Raw genomic sequence first — 27,998 nt, forward strand, 5'->3', positions numbered from 1 at the left:
GGAGGTTGGCAGCTTTCCTCATCAGCCAGGGGATTTTGGACAAGCAGGGTCTTTCCCAGTGATGCTGCTCCTTTCTTTGCCCAAGTTTTTGGCTTGCAGGGAGTAATCATAGAACTAAGAAGGGTGTGGGTTGGAAGGGGCCTTAAAGTTCATCTCGTTCCAACCCCCTGCCATGGGCAGGGACACCTCCCACCAGCCCAGGTTGCCCAAGCCCTGTCCAACCTGGCCTTGGACACTTCCAGGGATGGGGCAGCCACAGCTTCTCTGGGAAACCTGGGCCAGGGCCTCCCCACACTCATAGGGAAAAGTTTCTTCCTGATATCCAATCTAATCCTGCCCTCTGTCAGTTTGAAGCCATTCCCCCTTGTCCTGTCACTCCGTGCCCTTGTCAAAAGTCCTCCGGTTCTCCTGTGGCCCCTTTAGATACTGGAAGAGACTCTAGGATCTCCCTGGAGCCTTCTCTTCTCCAGGCTGAACAATCCAACTCTGTCAGCCTGTCTCCATAACAGAAGTGTTCCAGGGGATGCTTTGGGATCATCCCAAAATCCAAAATTCCATGCTTCCATACTTGGTGGGGACCCGGGTGGGAACACAGGCCAGCCCGGTGTGTTGTGGCCATGGGCCACAGGAGCTGGGCCCGCTTGCCTTTGGTGCAGATGAGTCTTCTCCTCCCAACAGCCTCCTTCTTCCTGGTGAGCCTGGGGGGCACGGCCGTGGGGCTGCTCTTCGCCTTCCTCCTGGCCCTGATCACGCGGTTCACCAAGCGCGTGCGCATCATCGAGCCGCTCTTCGTCTTCCTCCTGGCCTACGTCGCGTACCTCGCCGCCGAGATGGTCTCGCTCTCCTCCATCCTGGCGTGAGTACTGGGGTGCCCCCAAGGGGATCCAGGGGGTCGGGGCTGCAGTGCTGAGCAGCAAGAGGCAGCGAGCAGACCCGCTCCTCATCCTGCCGTAGGGCCATGCCAGCTCCTTCTGCCCCTCTGCAGAGTCACCTTCTGTGGGATCTGCTGCAAGAAGTACGTGGAAGCCAATATCTCCCAGAAATCCCGCACCACGGTCAAATACACCATGAAGACACTGGCCAGCAGTTCAGAGACCATCATCTTCATGTTTCTGGGCATCTCGGCTGTGGACACCTCCAAGTGGGCATGGGACACAGCACTGGTGCTGGGCACCCTGTTCTTTATCCTGCTCTTCAGAGCTGTGGGTCAGTCTGCCCTGCTGTGTGTCTGGCCGGTGGCACCTTACCCCCAAAAAGGGGTACTCCCCAAAAAAGGTTGGGGCACAAGGCCAGCCACGGCTCCTGGCTGGGATTTTGTGCTGTTTCCAGGAGCGGGCAGGGTTCTTGCAGCATCCCAGGCTCTCCTTCTTCCCTAGGTGTTGTCCTCCAGACCCACGTGCTCAACCGCTTCCGCCTCATCCCCCTGGACAGGATCGACCAGGTGGTCATGTCCTATGGTGGCCTTCGTGGGGCCGTGGCCTTCGCCCTGGTCATCCTGCTGGACAGGGAGAAGGTGAAAGCCAAGGACTACTTTGTGGCAACAACCATCGTGGTGGTGTTCTTCACTGTCATTGTGCAGGTGAGGATGGGCACTGTGCCCTCCTCCAGTGCTGCTTTTTTGCCCCAGAGCTGGCCTGGGGACATGTGCTTGGGGAAAGCATCTCTTTTCAAGTGACCTTTGGTCCTCGGTGCCTTCTGGCACCCCATCCATCACCAGGTGTGCAGGACCACGGTGGCAACTGTTGTGATGGTGGAGGCATGGCCCATGTTTTTTCCCCACTGGCCTCTTGTTCTGGGACTGGCTCCAAGGGCAGTGATGGTGTGTGCCTGGCCAAGCTGTTCTCTTTACAGATCTGCTGATGGGCTTTGGCTCTGGGGTTCCTGCAGCAAGGGGAGTCACAGGGAGGAGGGGAAGGGGGCTGGGAGCTTATGACATGGCACAGGGGGTCGGGCTGGTAGGGGCACATGTGGCTGGTACAGCCACTGTCCCCGGTCACTTCATGCTGCTTCTGCTCCCCGTGCCCCAGCCATGCACCCTCTCGCCCTCCCAGTCTTTCCCTTGCCTTCTCCTGCCATTCTAGGGCCTCACCATCAAGCCCCTGGTGACGTGGCTGAAGGTGAAGCGCAGTGACCACCACAAGCCCACGCTGAATGAGGAGCTGCACGAGCACGTAGGTGCAAGTGCCAGAGGCTGCCCAGCTCCCCACGCCGACAGGGCTGGGTGAGGGCCATGCATGGCCTCGGCACCCCAGCCTTGCCACCACTCTCACCCTCCTCCCTTCACTCAAGGCCTTTGACCACATCCTGGCAGCAGTGGAGGACATCGTGGGGCACCACGGCTACCACTACTGGCGGGACAAGTGAGTGTCTTAGCCAGGATCCAATGCCAGCCATCAGCTGGGTGAAGGACACGTGCCAGCCGCGGGGATATCACAGGGTCCCCACAGGAGGACACCCCTGCTGTAGGCAGGGCAGCAGGACCAGGAAGGCTGTATGTCTGTCCATCAGTCTGGATAGGTACCATCTGGCTGCTGTTGTGCAGCAGATCAAAGTCCCAAAGGCATCCCAGAGAGAGGTCAGGGAGGTGCTGTTGGGAATGGTGTGGAGCTGGGATTGATTGTCAAGGCTGAAGCTGCTGGGGGGCCGTGGGGTGTCCGTGGGGGTGGCAATGACCCTGTGCCTCCTCATGGATGGAGCTGTGCTGGGCACTGAGGAGGGAACAGCCCTGTTCCTGCCTGGGCAGTGTTTATCTGCAGCACGGCGACAGGAAAAGGATGCAAAAAGCCTGTTTCCTGGAGGGGAAGTGCTCCAGCAGGGCTGCCACACCGGCCCCAGTCCTACTCCCACTGCCTCCCACAGACCTGCTGGTCTCTGGCTTGCCCTTGGGCAGGGATGAAGGGTCAGCCTGTCCCCTCCCCTCCTGCCTTCCCTGGCAGTGTGTCCCTGTGCTCAGCCAGGTCCCGTGTGCCCAGCCTCCCTTTGCCATGATTTGGACACTCATCCTTGCACAGGCAGGTGTCTCTGGCCGTGCTGCGCGGTGGGAGCTGAAGCGCCTGTGTCTTCATCTCGTGACAGGTGGGAACAGTTCGACAAGAAGTACCTGAGCCAGCTCCTGATGCGGAAATCTGCCTACAGGCTGCGGGACGAGATCTGGGATGTTTACTACAAGCTGAACATCCGTGATGCCATCAGCTTTGCTGATCAGGTAAGGGTGCGTGGTGGGGGCCAGGCGGCAGGATGGCCCTGACAGGAGAGGTCCCCCCCCACGTATGATCATATGTGAACCCTCCGGCCAGGCAATGGGGAACCCCCAGCCCAGCTGGGTCCTTGCTGCCCCAATGCCAGCCTTGCCCTCCCCCTCCCAGGGTGGCCACGTGCTCTCGGCTGCCAAGCTGGCGCTGCCCTCCATGCCCAGTCGCACATCCATGTCTGAGTCGTCGGTCACAAACCTCCTGTGAGTACGGGCATCCCTCCGAGCCCCCGGGTGGACCTCGCTGGACCTCACAGCCACCCTCTTCCCTGGGGGTGGGTTGTGCTGGGGCTGGCAGGGGGCTGGCACAGTGCGGGTGTGGAGTCCAGTCCCTCCACCTCCATGTGCCCGCAGGAGGGAGAGCGGGAGTGGCGCGTGCCTGGACCTGCAGGTGATCGACACGGTGCGGAGCCGCCGGGACAAGGAGGACGCTGCCATGCACCACGTGCTGCGAGGGAGCCTCTACAAGCCCCGCCGGCGGGTGAGCACTGCTGGGCCGGGCTGAGCCCGCGGGGAGCAGCGCCCGCAGGAGGAGCAGGGATGGAGGATGCTCTGCGGAGCCAGCTGCTCACCCTGTGTCTCTTTGCCTCTCCCTCGGCCAGTACAAGGCCAGCTACAGCCGTCACTTCATCTCTCCAGATAAACAAGAGCGCCAAGATAAAGAAATCTTCCGGCAGAACATGAAGAGGCGTCTGGAGACCTTCAAGTCCACAAAGCACAATGTCTGCTCCTCCAAGAGCAAGGCCAGGCTGAAGGAAAAGGGCAGGAAAAAGGCAAGCGCTCCCCAAATTCCTGCTCTTTTCCTAGCTCTGAGATTTGGTTTCCCCAGGATGCAGTCAGAGAGGTCCTTTGGGGTGTAGGTGAGGTGCTGTAGGGCACTGGCAGCTCCACAGCCAGCAGTGAAAGCAGCTCATCTCATCTCAGTTCTGCGTGTGATCATGCAGGTGTCACGTGTCCTTGTGTCCCCACCACACCAGCACTGCTGTGGGGTAGCTCTTCCCTGAACAAAGTGGTCTTAAGCCCTGGAGAAGCCAGTTTTTTTTTCCAAGAGCACTCAGCATAAAGCATCCAGAATGTTGGTGCAGATCCAGTCTCAGAAGTGTGACACTGCACCTTAAATTGAGCCTTGGGTGTCTTCTCTCGTTTGGAGGCTTTTGAAGCCATTGCAGCTGAGCAGTTTGTTGTAGGGCCATGGGGATGCAAACATAAAGACTAGGAACCACTGACTGCCACCTGCCATGTAGCCAGGGTGGGAATCTGCATGGCCAGGGTCACCCTGGATTGCAGGGCCACCTGTTGGGGTTTGCACAGGGCCGATCCCAGCCAGTCCCTCTTCCCTCACAGAAGAACATCTCTCTGACCAAAGAGACGCCCAATGGGAAGACGCAGAGAAACATCCCCTGGCAGGAGGCAGGTGAGGCCAGTGGCAGGTGAGGCTGGCAGGTCCTGGCAGGGGGACCTGGAGGGATGGGATGGGAGCACCCTCTGTGCCTGCCCACTGCCAGCTCGGTGGCACGACAGCGCCCAGGGTTGCAGTCCTTCCCCCTCAGGGTGCCCCATCCTCCAAAACAACTCCCTCTGTCTGGCTGCAGCTCCTGTCCTGGTGATGGTCAGCTCAGAGGAGGAGGAGAGCGATAGCTCGGAGACGGAGAGAGAGGATGATGAAGGGATCGTGTTTGTCGCTCGAGCCACTGACGAGGTCTTGCAGGGAAAGGCAACTCCTGGTAGGCACTGAGGGCCCACCCCAGGGCAGCTGCCATTGGATAGCTTGTCCTTCCTCCACCTGTGCAGCAAATTTGCCTTGGCCTAGGCAAAACCAAAATCAGCAGAGCACGAATGGGAGAATCACTGTCCTCTGGAGGCATGGCAGAGCCTCCCTCGTGTTTCCTGCATCCCTGGGCCAGCACAGGGTGTGATTCTTGGAGTTGTCCTGCAAAAGGCCAGGAGTTGGACTCCCCCTCCCAACTCAGGATATTCTAAGATTCTATGGCCATTTGGTAGTGGGTGGCTCTGCAATGTTTGCAGGGTCCAAGGAGAGACAGAACTGTGCAAGCTCCTTCTCACTGTCCTTCTTTCTGCATCCACAGGCAGCCTGGATGTCTGCCCCAGCCCCTGCATCATCCCACCATCGCCCACCTTGGCAGAGAAGGAGCTGCCATGGAAAGGAGACCAGGCTGATCTGGCTGTTTACGTCTCCTCGGAGACCACCAAAATCGTGCCAGTGGATATGCAGAAGGCTTGGAACCAAAGCATCTCCTCCCTGGAGAGCATCGCTTCCCCGCCAGGCACTGAGAGCGGACCTCAGCACAGGAGATTCGTCTGCCCTGTGCTGGAGGAGCAACCGCAGTCTGCGAGCCACGTGACACCAGAGCAGAGCTCCTGCTTCCAGTTCCCCAGCCACATCTCCAGGGGCGGCCGGTCACAGAGTGACAGCAGCCCAGACGGCCCTGAGCAGCAGGAGCTGCAGCCTTTGATGGCCACGGAGGAGCAGGGCAGGATGCCACCCACTGTGGAGCCCAGGCGGCTGATGTTCCACAGAGCGAGCCACCTCTGAGGCACCCTGTGGATGGGGAAGGGGCTGGGGGCTGCAGACAGGCTGTGACCTGCTGACTGCTCCGCTGTCTTGCGTTGTAAAGCTTGTGTGTGTCTCCATAAACTCCAGGAGTGGCAGGAGAAGCCAGTACTCCTGGAGCTGCACTCCAGGGCAGGCTTTGCTCATGCACCTGCTGATGCAAACCTGGTCGATAACTTGGCTTTGTGCTGCGACAGCAGGTACCAGCCCTGTCCACCCAGGGAGGCACAGACCCCAAACCTTATTCTTCCTCTCTGGTCCCTACACATCTCAGCAGCCAGGAGGATAGAGATGTTCCTCCCAGGGCTGGGATCCCAACCAGACTCGATCCTGTCGTGGCTGTGCTGGCCTGAGGTGTGGGGGTGCTGGCTAATGGGCTGTGGCTGCTCACAGGTGTAGGAGTATGAGCTGATCTTCAGCCTGGCTGTGAGTAGGACACTTCTGGGGACAGGACTGGGAGTGGTGGCCGGTGCATGAGAGCCCATCCACACCCAGTGACTGAGCCTTTGACTTCAAGGTGGCCACAGTGCTGGTTCCTCACAGCGTGCGTGGAGCTCAGCCAGGTGCCCAGAGATGGGCTCCTTGCCATGGCAACTCTGTGTTCCTCCAGTTGTGGAGGCACCACAGAGGCAAGGCCACGACCTTCTCAGGACTGGGAGCAGCGCTCCTGGGGTTTGGCTCCACCAGGAGCTGGACTAGTGAACCTGTACGCACAGGGACTCCTCTGGCAGCCAACCTGCTGTGCCAGCCTCATGCCTGTTGTCTGGATGTGTTCCCAACACCTGTGGTGTTCAGCTTTCTGGCTTTGATAGGAGGCAGCTGCCCTGCACAGCATCCTTGGCATTCATCCTGCCCACGTCCCAGTCCCTCCAGTTGCCTGGGGCCCATCATCTGGGAGGGCTGGCCATGGTGCAAGGAGTGGAGGCAGCAGCAGGTATGAATGTATATAAGGAACAGGGGTGATGGGTGTGAGCTGAGTGCACCTTCAAAAGTCTGTCCCCACCACCTGCCTCCCAGCCACCCCTGCTCCCTCCTGAGAGGGTGGTGGGACCTGGTGGCAATGGTCCACGCAGTGCATTATTCCTGGTGTGACCCCAAGGATCAAGAACTGCTCCCCAAGAACTACTCAGCACACAAAAGAGCACAATGGCTGGGCACTGGCAGTGCAGGAGGGTTGGGGATGCTCCTTTTAGGGAAAAATGGAGACGGACTATTAATGCCCCAAAGTGGGTAAAAGCTGCCTGTTCCAGCTCTGTGGGTGTGCTGAGACAGCAGGTACCAAGGGGACACTCGGATGCACTGGGTGGGTGAGCCCAATGTGGGGCAAGTGAGCTGGTGAGACCCCTGGCACTGCTGACAGGGCTCGGCAGAGCCCCTTTGGCAGTCCCACCAGATGAGCATGAGGTTTTTAAAAGGTTTTTATATAGTTTTGCATTTCAGGTATGACTTACTCTGGTTTTGATTTCTGATATTGGGCCATACTAAATCTCTAGCTGGGTCAGTGTTTTCTGTAGCCACGGGCACCACAAATGACTCAAGACTTAATATCTTATTTGCAAGAATATTGTTATAATGTGAAAATATATGCAGAGTATTTTGTAATGTTCAATAAACGAGTTGGAGCAGACATTGCAGTCTGGTCTCTCTGCTGTCTGGGAACCTCTGCCCATCCTGGTTCTATTCTCCTCCACTGTGTCTCCTGTGCCTTTCCATTCTTTTCCACTTGAGGCCCCAGCCCCCCCCCCAGCCCTGATGTGCCTAAATGGATTTCCTGGTTTCCATAATGTTTGTGGAAAATGTGAAATTCTTTCCAGAGAGGTGCTTGCCTGCAGCCATCATCAGGCCATGCAGAGGGAGCAGCCAGCCCTTGTGCCCTGAGCTGTGGCTGCGGCACAGCAGCAGCGTGCTGGGAGCCCACCTCTTCCCATGGCCCTGCCACCTCTCTCCGTGCCAAAAATGTGCTTCAAAGGGGTCTGTTTCAGGGTATTCTGGATCACAGGAGCCTCCCTGCATCGGAGTGTGCTGGTTTTGCTCTTCCCTTGATGTCCTGGTTCCGCTTTACCCGAAGGAGAGTAAGTGTGGTTTACTTGATTCACAAGGTGAATGTTTGGCTTGTATTGAACCTGGTATCTACCGTCACCCCCAGGTCCTTTTTAGCAGGGTCGAATACAGCTCCTAGCCCTGGGAGCTTTGTGCTGGCCCCTGTGGAAGCTCTTGCTCCTCCTGACATTCCCCACCTGCCTTGCATCCCACTGATGGCAGTGCTGGCTGAGCTGTGCTCTGTGTGCTGGGCCTCAGTGCCAGCATCTCCTGCAGACACGATTACTTTGGCAGTGCACCAGGTTGTTTCCTGGAAGTGGTGGGTCTGCAGCCTTCAGGTTCCTCAGAGGAGGGAAAGTAGACACCTCAGCTTTGGGAAATGCTGATGGATATGGATATCTGAGCCTAGAAGCCAATGTGTATGCAGGCTTTCCAGAGCACCAGGCAGCAGCTTGGAGCCCCTTCTTCCCACCCTCGACCCCACCTCCTGTTGTGAGCAGGGGTGGTGGCTCCTACTACACCCTTCCCCACAGGGTTTTGTCAGGTTTTATTCTTGTACTCCACACTCTGTATTTCACTTTGCAGCGTCCTGCCTGCACAGGACTGCTCTGATCCTTCTACCACAGCACAGAGCAGCCTCTTTCAGCCTAAAAATACTAAAGTGCTTCAGTGGAAAAACACAAGGAACGGGCCAAACCACGAACACATGTGCCCAAACCTCTGCTTCTCCGGGACAGAGTAAGGCACAACCAGAGGAGCTGCTTGTCACTGTAACCCAGAACATCCAATCTTCTGACTGTTACTGTAAGTAAACCCCATCCCAGAGCTGACTATCACAGACCTGTCATTTTGCACGCAGGCTTCTATTTAAAGCCTGCCATTAAACCTGCACATTTTTTCCACAGGGATTTACTTTCTCCAATACTCAGCTCCTCCACTTTCTCTGTGGTACCAAAACTTGTGAAGTCAGCAGGGGACGTAAGGCAGCTCTGGCATCAGTTGGATGGAAGAGCTGTGGGCAGTGGATTGGTTCTGAGTGCTTTCCAAGTGAGTCTTAAAATCACCACCTTGCTCTTGCACAATGCAAGTTGGAGCATCACATAAATTTTAGGCTGGAAGGGGCTTGGGAGGGCTCCAGTCCAACCCCAGCTCCATGCAGGGCTGATGGTAAAGCTAGAGCAGGTAGCTCAGAGCACTGTCCCACTGGATTTGGAATGTTCCCATTGAAGGTGTCAACTGTCTGTGTCCCAGAGCCACACCACGGCTGCACAGGTCTTGCACAGAATGAATTTCTCCTTATGCCCAGCAAACATTTCCCCTAGGGCAGGTTCTCCCTGCTGCCTCTTGTTTTTCCATGTGTGTGTTTGAGAAGAGCTGGGTTTCTGTGTGTCCCCTTGTAGGTAGCTCCCCTCTGCCTTGTCTTCCTAAAGCTGTTTTCCTCTGACTTACATACATACAAATATATGTATACATATATATATATATATGTATATATTTGGTGTATATATTTTGGAGACACATCAGTCTGTTCCTTGCTCCTTCCTGCTCCTGTCCATGTATGCAGGCATCCATCTCACTGGACATGATCAGACTAATACCTCTTCTGAATTCTGCATTTGCCTTCCTGCTCCTTGCACGTGAAGCAGCCGTCCCTGCTTTCAGTGGAACCCTTCTCTGTCTGTTGGTGGAGCGAACAATTCGTTTCCATTCCAGTACTACCTCTGGAGGGGGGATGCCAGCCCTGGCGCGGGTCTGCCCCGCTGCACGGGCTGGCGAAGCCGTGCAGAAGTTGCTCGCCTGACGGGATGCGAGCTGGCCGGGGCTGTGCAGCGAGCGGCTGGTGACGGAGCTGGGATCAGTTGGCAGCCGGGGAGGATAATGAGGAACAGATTTGCGCTGGGCAGTGGTTCCCATGCTGCGTTCCAGGGCAGCGCGGCCAGGATGGGAGAGCCTTTGTGCTCCGCGCTGCACCCCTCGGGCGTGTGCGGAGCCAGCCCCTCGGCTCCCCCGGCTCTGCTCGACGTGTGCCGGCACTGAGTGTCCCCGGGCTCCCCGCAGAGCTGGGGACCCTCTCCAGCGGCTGTGCCACCCGCCGGGCTGCAGGGCTGGCCAGGAGGCTTCCCCCACACCCCGGCTGTGCTGGGGAACAGGCTGCAGTGTGGACTGGCTGAGGACGGACGAGATCAGTGAGGTCTCCGTGTCAGCAGGAGCTGGGTGGGGTGATCACACCTCCCTCCCTTCATGGTTCAGACTTCCCTGATTTCCCGTGGAAGAGCAAACTGGGGGAATCCCTGGAGGACTGTGTGACCAAGCAGCTGCTCCCGGGGACTCCTGCAGAACAGCCAGGATGGATGGCAATGTGGTGGGGGCTTTGATTTTACGAGCACTGCAGATCCAAGGATTGTGATCACCCCTGCATCCAGCCAGAGCTGTTCCTCACAACCACCAGGAAGGCAAAGATCCCTGAAGAAGCCACCTGGGCTCCTCTCACCTCATCTTTTCCTGCCATCCGTGGCCACACAGCCAGGCTGTCCTGAAGGTAAATGAAACCTGTGGTGGGTTAGTTGGAGAGGGAGGGAGGGAGGGTGCTGAGGGCACTCTGGGGAGGTGGCCACCAGCCCAGTTGTTCCGGTCTACATCAGACCACAGGTCACCCTAAGCTTGTGGGAAGTCCATGAAGAAGGACTTGGAAAGGCCATGGGGTACCAGCACAGCCCAGACTCTGCAGCAGCTCTGCTGTATCTGTGCTCTCCTCTCTTGCAGCCATGCGAGGCAATCCCTGCTGGCTCACAAGCTTTGCCTCTTGGAGCCCTGCTAAGCCCACGCTGTTGAAGTTGGAGAGCCAGTTAAAGCTTTGCTTTGGCTCCTTGGCTGGCTGGGGGGAAGTCAGCTTTTGGCTGTGAACACACCCGGGGCCTCACTGTGTGTGGCTCCCCGGCAGTTTTGGGGCTTTGAGACTCTCACAGGGAGCTGGATGAACTGTGGGCTCAGAGGTGCCCCAAGAGCCCTTCTCATGGTGCTGGGACCACGTGAGCATCACTTGTGCAAGGGTTACCCCCTCCAGATTTCTCCTGGATGCTTGGATCCTGCCTGCTCTCTTGGAAAGCCCCATCTCCCAGAGCCAGAATATCCTCTTGTCTACCACATATGTGCATGTAGATACAAATATTTCCAGTAGACATCCCTATCCTCTTCTACTTACAAAGAAGCTGACAAAAGATTCAGAAAGGTACCCCAGGACAATGAAACAAACAAACAAACAAACAAAACCCAACTGTGAAGGTCAAAAAGTATTACGTTTTCCCATGTCATGGTGTGGAGCTGGCAGGGAGGAGAAGGGAGTGAAGGAGCACGACCCACGCGTGCCGGGACGGAAGGGCTGTGGAGCGAGCAGTGGGACAGGCTGCTGCCGGGGAGTTAATCCATGACCCCTGCCAGGCTCACTCCGATCTTCTCTTTATCCTGCTAGAGAACAGACAGCACTGTTATTAACGCTTGATTTTTATTTTTTTTCTCCCCCTTAGTAAAAATAACTTTAGAAGCAAACAGGAAATTACAGACTGAAGGAGCGCAACCAAGAGGGTAAAAAGTCAGGCAGATACCTTGGTGTGCTCAGATTTGTCTACAAACCTGACAGAAAGGGACCTGGGAGTTGGGATTGACAGGAAGCTGAGCATGAGCCAGCAGTGTGCCCAGGTGGCCAAGAGGGCCAATGGATCCTGGATCCTGGATCGGGAACAGTGTGGCAGCAGGAGCAGGGAAGTGATTCTGCCCTGGACTCAGCGCTGGTGAGGCCACCCCTGGAGTGCTGTGTCCAGTTCTGGGCCCTCAGTTCAGGAAGGACATGGAGGGGCTGGAGCAGGTCCACAGATGAGCAACTAGGCTGGGGAAGGGACTTGAATACAAGTGCTGTGAGGAGAGGCTGAGGGAGCTGGGGGTGTTCAGCCTGGAGAAGAGGAGGCTCAGGGGAGACCTCCTCACTCTCTACAACTCCCTGATAGGAGGGTGTAGCCAGGTGGGCGTTGGTCTCTTCTCCCAGGAATCAGCAGTAGGACAAGAGGGCTCGGTCTTCAGCTGTGCCAGGGGAGGGTTAGGTTGGATATTAGGAAAAAATTTTTACAGAGAGAGTACTCAGACATCGGAATGGGCTGCCCAGGGAGGGGGTGGAGTCACCATCCCTGGAGGTGTATAAGATGAGACTGGATGTGGCATCAGTGCCATGGTCTGGTAACCACGGTGGGGTTGGATTAGGGGTTGGACTTGATGATCTCGGAGGTCTTTTCCATCCTGGTCTATTCTGTGATTCTGTGAAACCCAGCTCCGCGTGGGGGGTGTCGCTTAACCAAGGGCAACCAAAGCGCCCCCAGGCCGGTGGGGATCGAGGGGCAGGGGTGTGGCGGGGGTCGGAGGAGGTGCTCCCTCACGGAGCCCGGCGCTGCTCCCTCACGGAGCTCGGCACCGGGAGCGGCGGGAGTGCCCGCACTGCCCAGCAGGTGTCGCCCCGCTCCGCGGCCTCGCCCCGGCCCGCCCGCCAAGATGGCGGCCGCGCCCCGTCGGGCAGGCCCTGGGCGAGGCGTGGGGTGCGAAAGCCCCGCCACCCCATTAAACGGCGATCTTAAGTGAAAGCAGCATTAAATATGTGGTGGTTTCTGCTCTCCTTTGGTGTGCAGCGCGGTCTACGATGTGCAGGCAGCTGCCTGCTGGACCCATGGCTTGTGCTCTTCCTCAGACACCTTCATCTGGCCCAGCAGGCAGGGGCTGCAAAATATGACCCCCAAACCCAAAGTTTGTTTTTTTTTTTGGTTTGTTTTTTTTTTTTTTACTGAGAGGGTGGGAAGACACTGGCACAGGTTGCCCGGGGAGGTTGTGGATGCCCCAGCCCTGGCATCGTTCAAAGCCAGGCTGGATAAAGCTTTGAGCTACCTGGTCTAGTGGGAGGTGTCCCTGCCCATGGCACAGGGTTTGGCACTAGGTGATCTGTAAGGTCCATTCCAACCAACCCCTTTAACATCCTATGATTCTATGAAGAAAAAAAAAAGCAGCAGAGAACACACACTTGTATGTGTATGGATCTGTGGTAGGAAGGAAGCCTCTGGAGGCTCATGACCCCCATCTAACAGTTCTGTATGAATCCTAGAGGGGTCTGAGCCTCCCGGTCCCCCCATGGCTGCTCTGTCGTTACTTTACCCTGACTCAGTTTGGGAGCAGAGATCCTTCTGTAAGGAGGGATCATCACAGTGGCAGCAGTGATGGAGGAAAGGCAAGTGAGAGGATGACAGGAGGCAGGAGACCTCCGCCCTGCCTGTCTGAAGGGGAAGCTGCTCATGTCCTTCAGGAGACACACTGTTATTACTGCTGATGGCACTGAATCACATCGTTTCCTGCCTGTGCTCTCCAGCCCTGGTGCCGTGGAGGGGAAGTGCCCACCCCAGCTGGCACCACGTCATGTGCAGGGTCCTCTCCTTCCAGTCCATACTGGGAATGAAGGTTCTGTAGTGTAGGAGCTGTGAACCACATCACACCACCTCCCCCGGGAACCCACTGTGCCCTGTGTCCCATCTGCTCTGTGTTCCTGCTTGGCATCCTTGCTGTAGGCATTCCCAGGGGTGCACTCCTCTAATTGCCAGCTATGGATGTTCCATGGAAGACTGCTCCTATCCCTGTCAAACCAGCCCTTCCCAGTGGCATCTGAGGAGCCTTCCCATCACCTCCTGTGCTCTGGGTCTGCAGACAGCAGAGTTGGCTCCGGACTCCCCTGGGGAGAAGACCCTGACTCCAAACTGCTGTTTGTCTGTGGCAGAGTGACTTGAACAGCCTGGAGCCTTGTGGAGCTGCTCTGTTGAGACAGAGATGGAGGACTGAGATCTTTCCCCTTTGCTACAAGCTGGGCGAGGCTGGAGTGGGACAAAGCAGGTCTCTCTGGTACCAGAGGACACTGCCACTCTGCTCTGAGCAGGCTGCCATTCCCCTGTTGGAAATACCAGCCGGATTAAGGGTAGTTTGAGAAGCACCTGGCGGACCCACAGTGGGACTGCTAGAGTTCAGTGGGCAACACAGCCCAGCTGTGACAGGCACCATGAGAGCTGGTGCCAGGGACCGCCCACGTGGCTCTATAAGGCACTGGCTGCAGCTGGAGCTGCACCTTGGGGCTATGGCTCTGCCCCAGGGAGTGCTGAGCTAACCCAGCTGCTCCTCTGCCTGCCTGGTCTGGAGGAGCAAACTGCAGGCAGGTGAGAGCTTTCCTTCTCTCTGGAGAGACTGCCATGGGAGAATGGTTTGCAGGATCAGCTGGGATCTGCTGGGCACAAGCTCTGCAAGTGCTGGCTGTAAGTGTGGGGTTTGTGAGAGACTGGGGGGGGGGGGCTGGACGGGGGCTTGGCAGAGCATGCACCCAGGGGGAATAGCAGTTCTGGGGCTCAGAGCTGCTGGATCAGAGTCCCTGACTGTCACTCCAGGTAGGACTTGGGTGCCAGCCCTGGCTCTGCAAACTGTGGGGCAGGGACTGCAGCCAGTGGTCAGAGGGGTGATCCCCACTCCCCTGGTTAGAGCAGTCAGCCCTCCCTCCTAGAAGGGCATAGCTGGATTTAGGTTGGTTTTGGAAAGAGAAGGGATGAGTCTCCAGCTCAGAAGTGTGTCCCAACCCTTGTCTGGTGCTTAGTGGCACCTCCAAGGGATGTACCTTCTTCTCTTGGTGCGTGCTGGTTGCTGAGGTGTGAGCTGGGGACAGAGCAGGGACACAACCTGGGGGGCTCCTGGTGGTGTGGAGCCATGGAGGGGGGTGTCTGTTATCACAGCCCTTGTTCTGTCAAGCAGACCTGGAGAGGGGAGCAGGCCCTGGCAGCTGTGACTGAGGATGGCATTTGCAGTAGTGTGTGACCCTGTGCTCCATGTCTCCCGTGTCCGTGGGACAGGGGCTGGGCAGGAAGGGTGTGGGTGCCCGCTGGCACGTCTAGCTCAGAGCTGAGCGTGCTGTCTCAGAGAGTAGAGTAAACATGTGCTGTGGGGACTAAATAGCATGCAACATCACTGCCAGCAGGGAAGGTAAACAGATGACTGTCTTGTGCCATTAAATACGTGGGATCTGGAGAGAGACAGGTCAGTTTTAGGCTGCTCTTCAGAGAAAGCTGATCTTTTCTTTGAGTGGTGAGACAGTGGTGAGTTTCAAAGCAGCAGGTCTGAAAGCAGAGCTGGATTTCTAAGCCAAGAGCATTTTGTTCTCAGCAAAGGCTGGCAGTGCCTAAACTCCACGAAGACAGACAAGCAGCTTCTCTTAAATCACTTAAGCTCTCTTGACTGGGCCCACATCCACAGAGGTGTGCCTCTGCCTGGCTCTGTGTCCTACAGGTCTGTATTCCAGGCTCCTGGGGGGGTAGGGATCCTCTCTCCAGTATGGTCATGTCCTGTCAACCAGTGCAGCTGCCAAATGCTCAGAGCACCGGGATGCTGGGACCCAGCCTCCAAGAGTGGAGTCCACTGCAGAGGGGAAACACCTTGGGGTGTGGGTGCCATAGAGAAAACCTGCCTACTGGGAGGGTGCCTGATTGGGGCAGGAGCCCTGGTTTCCATCCAAGCCTTGCTCCTACCCTTGCTGGCTGTGTTCATGACTTCAAGGAGAAGTCTCTGGAGAGGCCTCTTCACAAGGCCTGGGGGCACCTGTGTCCCTCCCCCAGCACAAAGTTAAAGGAGCCCAAAACTGCTCAGCCTGAGATGGGTGTCCTGGGTGTGTGCAGAAGCAGGACTCTGTCCTGTGGGCTCTGGCAGTGATTGATGCCAGAGCTGGGCTGTTACTGAGCCAAGACTCCAGGCACTTGGGGATGCCTGGGGCTAGTCTGACTAGCAAGTGCTCTGCATGTATGGAGTCCAGCTGGCTTGTCTGGGAGGGTACTGTGTGTCATCAAAGTGTGCCTTAATATCTGGGCAGAGAGGCTCTGAGGCTGGCATTCCCCTGCTTGGATTGCTTCCCTGTGGGACTGCACACTCTGAGCTTGCACACAGAATCACAGAATGGTTTGGACTAGAAGGGACCTCAAAGTTCCAACCCCTGCCAAGGGCAGGGATGCCACTGACTAGATCAGATTGCTCCGAGCCCCATCCAACCTGGCCTTGAACACTTCCAGGGATGGAGCATCCACAGTTTGTCTGGGTAGTCTATGTCAGTGCCTCACCACCCTCTGAGTAAAGAATTTCTTCCTAGCATCTAAACTAAATCTCTCCTCTTTTAGTTTAAAACCACACCCCCTTGTCCTACCACTCTCTGCCTGCATAAAAGCTTTCTCTCTCTTTTTCTGTAAGCCTCCTTTAGGCTGCTCCAAGGTCTCCCCAAAGCCTTCTCTGCTTCAGGCTGAACAGTCCCAACTCTCTCAGCCTGCCTCCATAGCAGAGATGCTCCAGCCCTTGGATCATCTCTGTGGCCTCCTCTAGTCCTGCTCTAACAGGTCCATGTCATTCCTGTGCTGAGGACCCCAGACCTGGGTGCAGTACTCCAGGTGGGGTCTCGTGAGGGCAGAGGGGGAGAATCACCTCCCTCAACATGTGCTGCAGCGGCTCTGGTGCGTGAATTAATTTTTTTTTTTAATTTTTATTTCCCCCCAGCCCCCTTCCCTTGTGGCACACCTGGGTATTTGAGACCCCCAGGTGGGACCTTCCTCACTTCTATCCCTATAAAACACTTCCTGTAAAGCCTCCTGATGGTTAACTGCACGCTGAGGTTGCACGTGGCTCCGAACAACATCTTGAATTGTAGCTGGAGACCCAGTAATTGAGTTGCTCCTGTTCCTTCAGATGAGGAGCGTGACCAGCTGTTGTTATGTAGTCTCTCCTCCAGTCCTTCTGGGAAATCACACCGTGATTATATTTCTGGCTTAAGAAACTTTTTTCCCTAATCAGACTGGGCCTCACAAAGAGGTTGCCACTTAGTGGTAATTACTTGCTTTAGAAGCTGAATGTCTCCTGAGGATTGCAAATAGCGGATTATCAAATTAATTAGTTAAACCAAGATGTGCTTTTGTGAAGCCGAGACCTGCTTTACTTGTGATCTGAAATAAAGGTTTAAATGTTATTAAACTGCAACTGACAACTGGCTCTTGTCTCCCTAATGGGGAGAGAGCCATTTCTTTCCTGAAACGTTGTTGGTGCAAAGGGCTCCTTGCAGCTCTACTTGCTGCAGCACTTGTTGCTTTTCTTTCACAAAACGTGGTTTGAGCAAAACCTATCACTGGTTTTAAGGCACCTGCTTGCGTTTGGGTCTAGAGCTGCTTCTTGGTGGCTTCCCATGCTTTTGTAGGCTGCCACTGGAGGGGGAATAGGGTTGGATTTGGTGATCCTTGTGGGTCCCTTCCAAGTCAGGATATTCTATGAGGGTTCATGGTGGATATCTTGGTGGGATTGTAATGTACCTTCCTTGAAACTGTACTTTCAAGGTACAGTTGGGATATCTGCATTGCCATGTCTGTGGACATGGGAGCTGGCAGAGAACCCCAGTCTGGTGATGAGATGTCTGGAAGTAGATTCAGAGGCATCCACTGATCAGTGGGTTAGCAGGAACTGTAGGTCCTGGAGTACTGCTTTGCCACAGCCTGCTCCCAGGCTCTCCTTTCCCTTGGGAGTCTCTGTGGCTGTAGGAAGTTCCCTGTGCTGAGAACTGCACCAGTGATCATGCTAAATTAACGTGGAGCTCATGGTGGTATTTTCCTAAGAGCTGTTGGCCACTGTAGTGTAATCATCCTGCTAACATGCATATTGCACAACTTCCCCTAGGTCGGGAGATGTCCTTATCTGGCATCTAAAACATCTGTCCTGTGTTTCTTCCAGCATAGCTGAATCCTATTCATAAAAGAATTAAGCATTTCCTGATTTGCAGAACTGAAAATAAGCAGAGCTCTGCTAGTGTTGACTCAAAGGCAGAGGTCCTTTCTCTGCCTCCTACCTCTGTCTGCACTCTCTCCCAGCTCTTGTGGGGCTCTGGATTGTGGTACTTCTTCAGGCACTTGAGAAATACTGCAGCACCAGAAACCAGATCAAGAAAAGGGGGGAAAGAGATGAGGGTCTGAAGTTTTCAGAATAGTTTTTGTACTGACACCTCTCCCACCTCCTTCTCTTTCAACTCTGGGGAGGCCCCACAGCCTTCAAAGTTTGGCTCCCCATCCCTCCTGATGTCAGGGTCTGCTGCCTTGTGCTGTATTTCACCTCTGGGGCAGATGGTGCTCAGCAATACTCAGCAGCTGCCGAAGGTGGGTACCAAAGAGGTTCCCTAAGTGTAAAATTGCCCCCCAGTCCATACAAAAGACCTGGGTCTGCTGGATGGGAAGCTGGAGCACCCAGATCTCTGCCAGCATGGATGACAGCAGCCTTTTGCAGTGGCTTCAGCAATTAAACCCACCCTGAGGAAAGCACAGGCCTCGCACAAGGGCGAGGAGACAGTGTGAGACTGTGCTGGGGAACAAGCACAGCATTGTTGTCAGCCTCAGTCAAGAGGGGCTTTCTAACACCCACTGGAGTGCTGGCTACAGCTGTCCCCCATGTGCTTGTGTGGGAAATGGATCTACAATGCAGGAGAAGAGGGAAAGGCCACTTTGCAATAAATAAAAAAAAAAAAAGAAAGTCTCTTAGGATCCAGCCACGAGTAAACAGCAGTGAGATGTTCCCCTTAGAGCGGTGCCACGGCACAGGAAATCACGTCACTGCCTCCGACTGCGATGGGGGTGAGCTGAACTCGGGCTCCTCAGCCTGGAAATCCATATGGGGGAAGGTGCTCCTGAGCTTTGAGTGCAGTGTAGGAATGGGAGGAGGTGGGAGGTTGGGCTCTAAGCCACTCTTGTGTTCAACAGCCCCTTCCCCCTCTGCCTCTATAAATGTATACCTACAGCACCGACTTCCTGCATTCTCCTGAGTGGTGTAGGCTTGGGAGCTTGTGGAGAGCTTTCAGTTGTCATGGAAAATGGGATATACTTCCATGGTGCCAATGTAGCCTTGTGCAGACAGTGAAAGCTGTGGTCAGAGGCTCTGGGAGGCAGGTTCCTCATCCTCCTACTATGACTATGATGGAGAAAAAAGGCTCTCCTGCATCCATAGGCAAGATCTAAGATCTCAAGTGAGTTGTTACAGATGACAACAACTAGGTGGTGCCTGTGCTGGGTTGTTAACCCCTGTTGCAGTGGCAGGGATGCTCTCCTTCACCCGGTTTGGGATTTGCAGCTGGTGTCACCTGACATGGGCACTGCCTGCAGAGGCAGTGCTCTGCCGATGTGGGGAGGTGACTGGCTGTTCTAGGCCACGGGAGAGCCTCTCTAAGCACAAGGTGTTTGCAGGCCAAGTGCTGACAGTGAGGCAGCTGCTCAGCTCTGGGCACTGCCAGTGTCACAGCCCCTTTTAGGAGGGCACTGCTTTTTCCTTAAGGAGGGCAAACTGCAACCCTGCAGGGACTGTCCTTGCTGCCCTCAGGAAATGCAGCAGCACACCAAGCAGCTGGTGGATCAAAGGGTTGGCTTTGGGGCTGCTCAGACCCTCAGTTGCTGGTTAGGTCTGGAAACATGCCGTGAGGCCATCACGTGCAAGGAGGTTTAGGGCCAAGTGTTGTCAGTCCTCCCTGAGGACGGAGCATCTGAAGGTGGTCTTGAGCTGGACCAGCCTGCATGGGGTCTGCTGCTGGCCCTGTGGGACAGGGCTTGGGAAGGCTGTGGGAATCTGCCCCCTGAGCCAAGGCAGCAGAGGTGTTGGTAGCAGTCGCTCCAGCTTCATCAGGCAAGTCCCCTGTGCTGCTCTGCTGTGCTTGTCCATGCAGGAGGTTCTTCCCTCCTGCTGTAGATATGAGTAACCCTTCCTTTTAGGATGGATTGGTTTGTGTAACCCCTCCCAGAAGTGGAGACAGCCAAGTACCACTACGGTGGATTCCTCGATAGAGGGTCAGTCCCCCCTGAGGCTGCCAAAACCATGCACTGCTTGGTCTGGGGAAGCAGTTTCTGGTCCCAGGGCCTGCACCTCGTGCCCAGGGCTCCAAGGTTCTGCCTGTGTGTCACTTCCCGCCCTGCTTCCCGTTACACAAAGCCTTTGTTTGTCAGCAGATCCTGGGATGCCCCGCGGCACCTGCCTCTCTCCTCTCTCTCCGCCTCTGTGGCTCTGCCCTTTCCCGTTGTCACTTCTGTAGGCTGCTCCTGCCTGTTTGGTGACCTTCCCTTGTGCTCGGGCACTGCTTTTGGCCCCTGGCCATCTTAAACAATTAATGGAGGGGTGGAGAAACTTGCCGTGTTAAATTACTTCCTCCTTTGGGAGGGGGTGAGGTCTCCACATCTCGCTCCCGATCCCAATGCAGTTTGTTGCTGTTGCCTGAAGCGGTCACTGCTCTCTGTTTTCCTTCTAGAAGTTAGAAAAACAGTATTTCAGAGCGCTCTCTCCGTGTTCCTCGTCATTTTGCTTAACCTGCAGCGCTGCCTCAGGATCTCGCGGAGTGGAGAAACTTCTCCGGACTTAGAGAAAAAAAAGCCAAGAGGAGGCGGCGGGGGTAGGGGGGGGAGGCGGGAGTATTTTGCTGGAAACCTCTTTGGGAAGCTGGAGACCTTCTCGGGATGCCTGCCGTGGGCTTGTTCTCCTCTCGCAGCTATTCAGATCTTCCCGGGCGAAGGCAGCTCCCTGCCACGACGCGCCTGCATTAAGCAGGTCTGTGCGGCGGCCCGAGGGCCGTGGATATCAGCGATGCCGTAAGGAACAGCCCGGGAGCGCCTCTGGCTCTGCCCGTGTCCCCAAGGTCCCCGCAGGGCTGGGGGACGCGGCACCCCGCTCTCGCCATGCCCCTCTGCCGTCTAGCGCTGGAGTTGGCTGTCAGAGAAACCTTCGAGGTCCCCTGCTCAGCCCCGGTAGTGTCATGAGTTAGATTAGTTGGAGCTGTGCTGGGGGCGGTGAGGGCTTGGATTACAGTCCAGAACTCAAAGTGCTTCGGTGGTTCACGTCGGAGGGGAGAGGAGACGCCCCGTCGCACACATGGAGGAAAAAGAGAAAAAACGCCGTCTCTGGAAGTGAGGGGCAATAAAGGAGGCCGGGAACATGGTAAGGAAATCTCTGCGAAGGGCTCTTGCCCTGGGCACGAGCAGGGCTGTGCGGGATGGAGCTGCTCCCGGGGCAGCCTCCCTGGAGCCAGGGCACGGCGCTAATGCCGGGAGCGGGAAACGGCTCCTCTGGCGCTTCCCGTTACTCGGGTGGTTCCCCTTGGTGCCAGTCCCGAACGGTGGCATCAGGGACACGGAGCTCTTGCTGGCACTGACCCCCTGCGAGGTGCCTGCCTGTCAGGGTGCAGCGCTGGAGCGAGGAGCTGGGATGGGGCAGGTCAGGCAGGGCCCTGTCTTTGGGGCTGCCTGGATGCTGGGCTCGCCTCCTGCCCTCGCTCTTTGCCGGTCCTGCTCTGGGGCTGTGGGCACTGCCCCATTGCAGAGCCCTGGAGAAGAGGAGAGCATCGGCTTCTCCTGCCCAGGGTGGGCATCTGGGGGATCAGAGAATCCCTGCAGCCAGGGACTCTTCCCTTCCAGTGCCAAGTTCTGCACGTGGAGATCCTTGTTTGGGGAGGGGTGAGGCTGGTGAGCCCAGCAGGCAGCAGAGTACCCAGTCTCCCTGGGAGTGGCTGCAGGGCTGTCCCCTGCCCAGCCACGCTGGTGCTGCCCTGCAGGGGTGCCCAGCCCTGGGCTGGCAGAGGCTGGAGGGATTGCTGGCCCTGTGGTGAGATCCCACTGAGCACCAACCTGGCTTCTGATGATGGTTTGCTCCTGGGCTCAGGTTGGGATCCGTGTGCCCTGCAGCCCTAGATGTCCTGGAGGTGACTTACTGTGTCATGGGCTGCTTCCCCACAGCAGAGGGAACAAAGTCCATGAGGGGCACAAGCAGCTTGCATTGCTGCTGTGCCTGGCAGTGACTTGCTCTTTCCTAAAAGTTCAGCTTCTGAGCCTAGAGAAGTTTGGCTTTCCTTGAAGGATGAGTTGACCAACTTCTAGCTTGTGCAACCTGAGCTAACCTTAGACTCATGTCTTTTCCCTTTGCCACTGTCCAGCTACTCTGCAGAGGATTCTGTGGTGCTCTGTACCCTCACATGCCAGTGTCAGAGCCGTGGTGTGCTCTCTTCTCCCATCCTGCTATGGAGACCTGCAGGCATCTCACTTCTTCCACTTCTCCATCCCAATCAGGAGACTTATTTCCCTCCCCCCACTCCTTGTGTGTTCCTGGCAATTTTTGGTCTATGCTGGTTAGTGTGTGAAGTTGAAATCAAAGGAAAGCACTGTTTGGGGCTGTGCAGGGTGGAGGCCATCCCTTGCAGTCCCATGGGCTGTATTTTGCCGTAAGGGCTGGAGCAGCGCTTGTGAAACTCTGCTCTGGGAGGCCTGAGGCAGAGACCAGCTGCTGCTACTCTGCTCCTGCAAGCTGGAGGTGACTTTCTGATTCCCAAGTGCTTCATCCCCAGTTCAGGTCCTCCTTCATGTTGTCCTGACGTGTGATGCAAACGCTGTCTGAAGCAGGGTCCTTTGTGTAGAGCAGTGCCACAGCCAGTCCAGGTGACATGGTGGGTTGTGGGTGTGCAGGAACCATGTGCCTCTCAGGTGCTCAGTGCAGCTGGAAGGAGCAGGAACCAGAAGTCAAGCTGCCACAGGCCCAGCAATGGGTGCTGACCATGCTGCAGACACTTGTGGTCCATGGCAGATGTTTGTTCTCAGTGCTGTGTAGACCAGTCTGCATTTTGGGAGACACATTTCTGTGAGCAACCAAGTTGTGACTGCAGCTCCAAGCTGTTCTGTTTGAGTTTTTGATGTTCTGGTGAATCAAACAAACCCTGCAGGCACAAAATATGGATCTCAGTGAATGTGTGTCAGTCTGCTGGCCTGCAAGAGACTTCCCCATTGCCTCCAGCAGCCTGCAGGACACTTGGAGGCTTGGCTCCTGATGGAGGTCTGGCAAGGGACAGCTGCTGGCTGCCCTGCTCTGCGTGAGGCAGGTGACTCCTCTTCATGGGGCTTCAGTGTTAGGGGTGGTGTGGTGTGTGTGCACAGGGTTGTGGCAGCTGGGGGATGCCTCAAGCACCAAATGGGGTGAGGTACCTTGGGCCAAAGTAGCCCACTTCCACTAGAAGTGACTTTTGCAGCTGTGGAAACCCCATGGCGTGAGCAAAGCAGGAGCCTGGCTGGGCTCTGTCTACCTTGCTCGTCCCATCATGGCTTTTGTGACTGGGGATCTGCCCTCATTCCCTGGTATGGAATGGGAGAGAGAATGGGCTTCACCACGCCTTGGTGCTTCCTGCAGAGAAGTTCAGGTGGCACCTCTATGCTGGCAGGAGAGAGGATGGGTTTCAGCAGAAAATAGGGTCTTTCTTTTATCCCCTGGTTATGTCTTCTCCCAGGGTGGGAAGGAAATGAGTCTGGGAATCACAAAGAGCTTTAAGCATTGGGGATCTTCTTTCTTTATTTCTGTGCCAAAGCCATGAGTAAGATGTTGGAAAGCAGACAAAGTCCAGACACATAATCCTGAGCACATGGAAGCGGTTTGAAAGCACCTCCTCTGGGGTAACAGGGATGACAACTTGAATTTTGCCCAGAGTCTTTCCAAAAGCGCTGGGGAGGTGAACATGCTGCTCATTGTAGCAATAAAAATAATGGCTAAATGCAGGTGACAGACCAGCTGCATCCAGGTATCTCCACCCAGGAATCACCAAATGTGTTCTAGTATGACGTGGGAATGCCAGACAGCAAGTGCTTATGGTGAGATGCTGCAGGCACCCAAGGAGGACTCTGTGCTGAGTGTCAGCACTTATCTTCAGCAAACCAGCATCCTGTAGCTTAACCCCCTCTGGCCATGCTGCTGCCATCTTCCCCCATGGGCAGTTGGCCTGAGGGCACACCCTGCTAGCAGAAGAGATCATAATGTGAGAGCCTTGTCAGCATCTTGCAACTGGTCACTTCAGACATGACAGCCAGCATGTCTGCCTCTAAATACTAGAGCACAGTCACAGCCACTCAGCTCGTGGAGCCTCATTTTCTAGTTTCATCTCAAACATAACCCTGTCTGCAACTGATCTGTTCAAAGCCTGAACCATCCTACAGGCTGTGTGCCTAAACCTGAGCATTGGTGCTGAATGTGGGTGGAAGTCACATCACAGGGGCTACAGGCCCTTTTAGCACCCAAGTGCTGGAAAAAAATCTCTGTTAAAACAGTGGTGTCTTCTGTGGAAACTATAAACTGAACCCACCCGTGGGCACTCATATAAGAGCACCTTTTGTTCATATTCCTGGCTCCCAACCCATGAGGGAACCCCCTGTTCCAGTCCTGCAGAGTTCAATGGATCCAAGGCCTGAAAAAGGGAGTAGCAGCACCAGGATCAGATGTGTTGCTGACTGAACAGCAATATAAAGCAAGGAGAGGCTGCTGGAGTAAGCTGCTCACCTCTGGCCATGGGATGCTCCGTACTTTCTGCACCACTCCTGGTACCTGGGTTGCAGCTCAGAGAAGTGAGTGGACATGCCCTTATTGACTCTGAAGGTTTGACCATGCTAATACCTCTCTGCCACACCGAGTGCCTCATCTCTGTTGGCTGGCCTAGTCTTTCATTAAAAAATTAACAAAAAAACGGGGCCTTTCTTGTGGTAAGTGCTCCTGGCTGGTTTCGTACGTATCCCATTTTTTGCATCATTGGACACCAAGCTGAAACTTCCAAGATCAAAGCAGCACAGAATGAATCTGAAAGTCTTTCTGTCTGCTCAGATTTACCATTCTGCCATCAGGCTGGGAAGCCCTGGATGAACCCTTGCTCCAGCTGGTGCAACCAGACATTTTTTTGAACAGGATCAAATGGCTCAGCTGAAAAGAAGTGGGGACCAGGTGAGGACTCCCACGTGCTCCTCCTGGACACTGGTGGATGTGGTAGAGGGGAGCCTCCATGGGGCCTTCTGGTCACCCCCAGTGGGACGTGGTGCTGTGGCCCCACGGTGGTTTGTGTGGTGCAGAGGAGGAGAGCTGCTGGAGTTCTGGTGACCTGAGCTAGGTGTCCGCTTTGAGCTTTGCAGCCTGCCTTGGGTGTGGCAGAGGCTTCCTGAGCAGGTTCCTTCAGGAGGATCCCTTCCCCGAGGCTGCCTGTCAGATCTCAGTGCCTCCCAACAAAAACCCGGCGCTGCTGAGCCTCCAACATGGTTAAAGGATGTGGGTTGTTTGCTGTCTGTTGTCATCTTGCTGAATACATTTACCTTTTGAACAAGGTCCCTCTCATATGCTCAGGAGGCTGGTATGCAGACCCGTTAATGGATCAAGGGGAAAAATGCCTGTGGATGTATTCTCCTTTGTGTTTGGGCTTATAACCACCCACGTTTTGGCATACATCCCTTCTGTGCACAAAGATCTTTTAGAAATTGCTAGTTAAATCTCCACCCTCCTTTGATATGTATGGAAATAATGGGACACGTGAGACTGTTTTCTGTTTGGGGGAAAAAAAGCTATAAAGGGAGTAGCTTTAAAAGCCTGTGTTCACCCCTTTCTAACTCAGGAGTTTAGTAAAAGCAATGAGTTTCTGACTGATTTACTTAGCTTTCCAGGAGGCATGCATTTAGTGCTGTATCCAAATATAGGGGAAATGGTTTCTTCTGACTCTGCCCCAGGCTTGGCTGCTCAGGGGCAGGAGAGCTTGAGCACATGTGTTTCTGTACCCAGTGAGCTTGGAGAGTCTTGGAGTAAATCTGGGTCCCTCTAACCAGGAGTACTTCTCCCTGCAGGGCACAGACTGATGCTTCTTGGGGTGGCCCATGGCTGAACTGGCATAGCCATGGACATCTCTGGGCTGCCTGCTCTGCCCTTCTGGCTCATCCTTCCTTACAGCTTCTTCCTCAGATGTGGCATCTAGTTGCTGCTGCCGGCTCCTTTCTCATATCAGAGGTGTGCAGGGATATTCTCCTCCAAGGAAGGTCCTTCTGCACTGACTGTCTTCTCTTGCTGGCCCCTCCTGGAATTGCAGCTCCACTTCAGAGCAGTTTCTGTTCCCCTCTGACATAGTCGGACTTGTATTTCGTTAGCTCATGGTAATGCAGTGTGTTTAAGGCCAAAAGGAACTATGGCTCATCTGTTATGGGATACTGGGACCACAGACCTAGCTCCCACATTCAGTCTGGGAGCTCTTTAACTAAAAGAGGATCGTTTCTCCATGGCATCCACCGTCAATTAGGAAGATGACAAGATGTGGAGAATCCATGGGAGTCTGTCCAGCAGCTCATGCACCTTGCAAAGGAAGGGGTGAGATGTGAACGTGAGCCCAGAACGTGTGCAACGCTGGCACAGAACTAATAATCTAAATAGTGACCCCATGGAGATCGTTTTTGGCACTTGTCAGCTGGTCTGCTGAAGGATTATCATTTTTTTTTTTTGAGCACAGGAGGCTGCCCATCTGTTGTAAGATGCCCCCAGATGGGAGTCTGAACACAAGGGGTAGGCTATGGCCTAATGCCTCTGACTAAAAGGTGTTAAAATGAGCTGACCCGTTCGGTGAAGAACTGACACAGGGTATTTTATGGCTGGCTGGTATAAGCAAATCTTTCATCTGCCTGGAGTGCCCTGTCACTTGGTACACATTAGGCTACTGCTTGGGTTGGTGTGCCAATGCCTGAAGTTGAGAGCAGAGCAAATGCTGTCGCTAATAATAAGATGAATGAGCTCAAGGAGTTTCTTTTGTTGGGTAGCAGAGAGAAAGGTGCATTTGCAAGAAGAGTTCTGTAAAGAAAGGGACTGCTGCAATGTCTTGTATAGAAGTGGCCTGGGAAATTCTTGGCTCTGTCTGTGATATCTAACAGGATTTAGCAAGCTTTGTCCGAGCCTGTTGTAGGAACATGACACTTTGAATGTGGAGGTCCCTGGCTGGACTGTGGCGTATGGTGCCATGGCCAGACTGTCGGTGCCCACGCCAGGGCAGCCCCTGCAGTCTGGCAGCAGGAGTGGAGAATTCTGGGGGGTCTCAGGGAGGTGGGCACAAGAGGGCAGTGAAACCACGGCTGCCACGTGCTCATGCTCTTTCAGTCTGTTGCTGGGAAGGGTGTTCTAAAGTACCTGAAGCTTTGCATCACGCAGAGTACCACTTTGTTAATTAATTGCATGGTTAGATCTATGCCAGTGATATTTTGAAAAAAACTGTGCTTAGACAGTTATTTCAGATTAAGGACTTAATCCCTTGATTAAACTAAACCAAAATAAGCTGGTGTCCAGCTGTAGGATGGTGTTTTATACACAGCTCTTCTCATCTTCTGGGCCCTCATTTCAGCTGGAAGATGTCTCTTTAAGGACAGGGCTTTGATCCGTTCTCTCAGCTGCCCTTTAAACACCTATATCATGTCCTTGATCTATTGCTAATAGAAAGTAACAGGTCTTTGGCAGCAGGCTCATTTGTTGGTCTGGATAAGACTTACCTCCTGCTCGGTTCATCGAGAGCTCATTTGTGAGCGGGACACATCCCCGTGAGGAAAAGCTTATCTCCATTTCCCAGGTCTGCCCCTCTCTGGCTAAACTTTCTTGGATTGTGGGTCATCCCCACTTTGGCCTCTTTAATCTGTTCAGGAGTTGTCAGCAGCTTTTCTGATGTTTTGGGTGTTGCACAGACAAAGGAGAAAGTACAGAGGGTCTGCTCCAGAGAAGCTGGAGTACGAAAACCTAAAGGAAAGGGTAGAGAGGAGTAAGGTGAGTTAAGGAGGAAGGTGCTGTATTAGGCCCACATAAACAGGGGTCTTGGGCTGGAGGGCAGGCTCAGGTGACTCAGGTCGTGTTGCCATATGATAATGTCTGTGTTAGGCCACCTGCAGCACGGCACAGAGCCAGGGATGTACCTGGACCAGGCTGCCCCTGCCGTCTGCTATTCCCTGCCTTTTGCTCCAGCATAAGGACAGCACAGGGGTAGCTGTGCACCAGCTCCAAAGCTCGAAGCTCGCAGGAGGTCATGCTTCACTTCCAGAGCAATCTGGGATGTCCCCCTTGAGTGAAAACAAACCAAGCCTGGGCTGGCAGGGAGGTCGCCCAGCTCTGGGCCTGCCTTTCACCGGCTGCGCAAGCCCAGACCTACAGCATGCGCAGAAGAGGGACCTCGGAGCTGAAAAGCAAATACATCATTTTTCCCTTTGTTTAATTAAATGAGAGATCATGAGTTAA

The 27,998-nt window shown here is 55.0% G+C and overlaps 2 protein-coding genes across 5 annotated transcripts in view; both read left to right on the forward strand.

Annotated features, from left to right (window-relative positions):
- The first annotated feature begins 682 nt into the window (after positions 1 to 682).
- SLC9A5 (solute carrier family 9 member A5) lies at positions 683 to 7,449 on the forward strand. Its single transcript, XM_017824289.1, has 12 exons — positions 683 to 856; positions 986 to 1,206; positions 1,377 to 1,579; positions 2,082 to 2,171; positions 2,290 to 2,360; positions 3,076 to 3,205; positions 3,366 to 3,454; positions 3,605 to 3,731; positions 3,853 to 4,023; positions 4,595 to 4,664; positions 4,843 to 4,974; positions 5,338 to 7,449. Exons 1-12 carry the CDS (start codon positions 831 to 833, stop codon positions 5,802 to 5,804), a joined length of 1,797 nt encoding a protein of 598 aa, XP_017679778.1. The 5' UTR covers positions 683 to 830; the 3' UTR covers positions 5,805 to 7,449.
- A 13,318-nt stretch (positions 7,450 to 20,767) lies between these two features.
- The window catches only part of PLEKHG4 (pleckstrin homology and RhoGEF domain containing G4), an 83,347-nt gene continuing 76,116 nt past the window's right edge, over positions 20,768 to 27,998 (forward strand). For 2 of the 4 annotated variants that reach the window (XM_017824182.1, XM_017824183.1), the window contains exon 1: positions 20,768 to 20,900. In XM_017824182.1, the coding sequence (XP_017679671.1) occupies positions 20,898 to 20,900 (3 nt within the window). In that variant the 5' untranslated portion in view covers positions 20,768 to 20,897. The remainder of the gene's footprint in view (positions 20,901 to 27,998) is intronic. The other 2 variants (XM_017824185.1, XM_017824186.1) reach the window with 1 other exon arrangement.

Source organism: Lepidothrix coronata, unplaced genomic scaffold (genome assembly GCF_001604755.1).
Source record: "Lepidothrix coronata isolate B3197 unplaced genomic scaffold, Lepidothrix_coronata-1.0 Scaffold110, whole genome shotgun sequence".
NCBI lineage: Eukaryota > Metazoa > Chordata > Aves > Passeriformes > Pipridae > Lepidothrix > Lepidothrix coronata.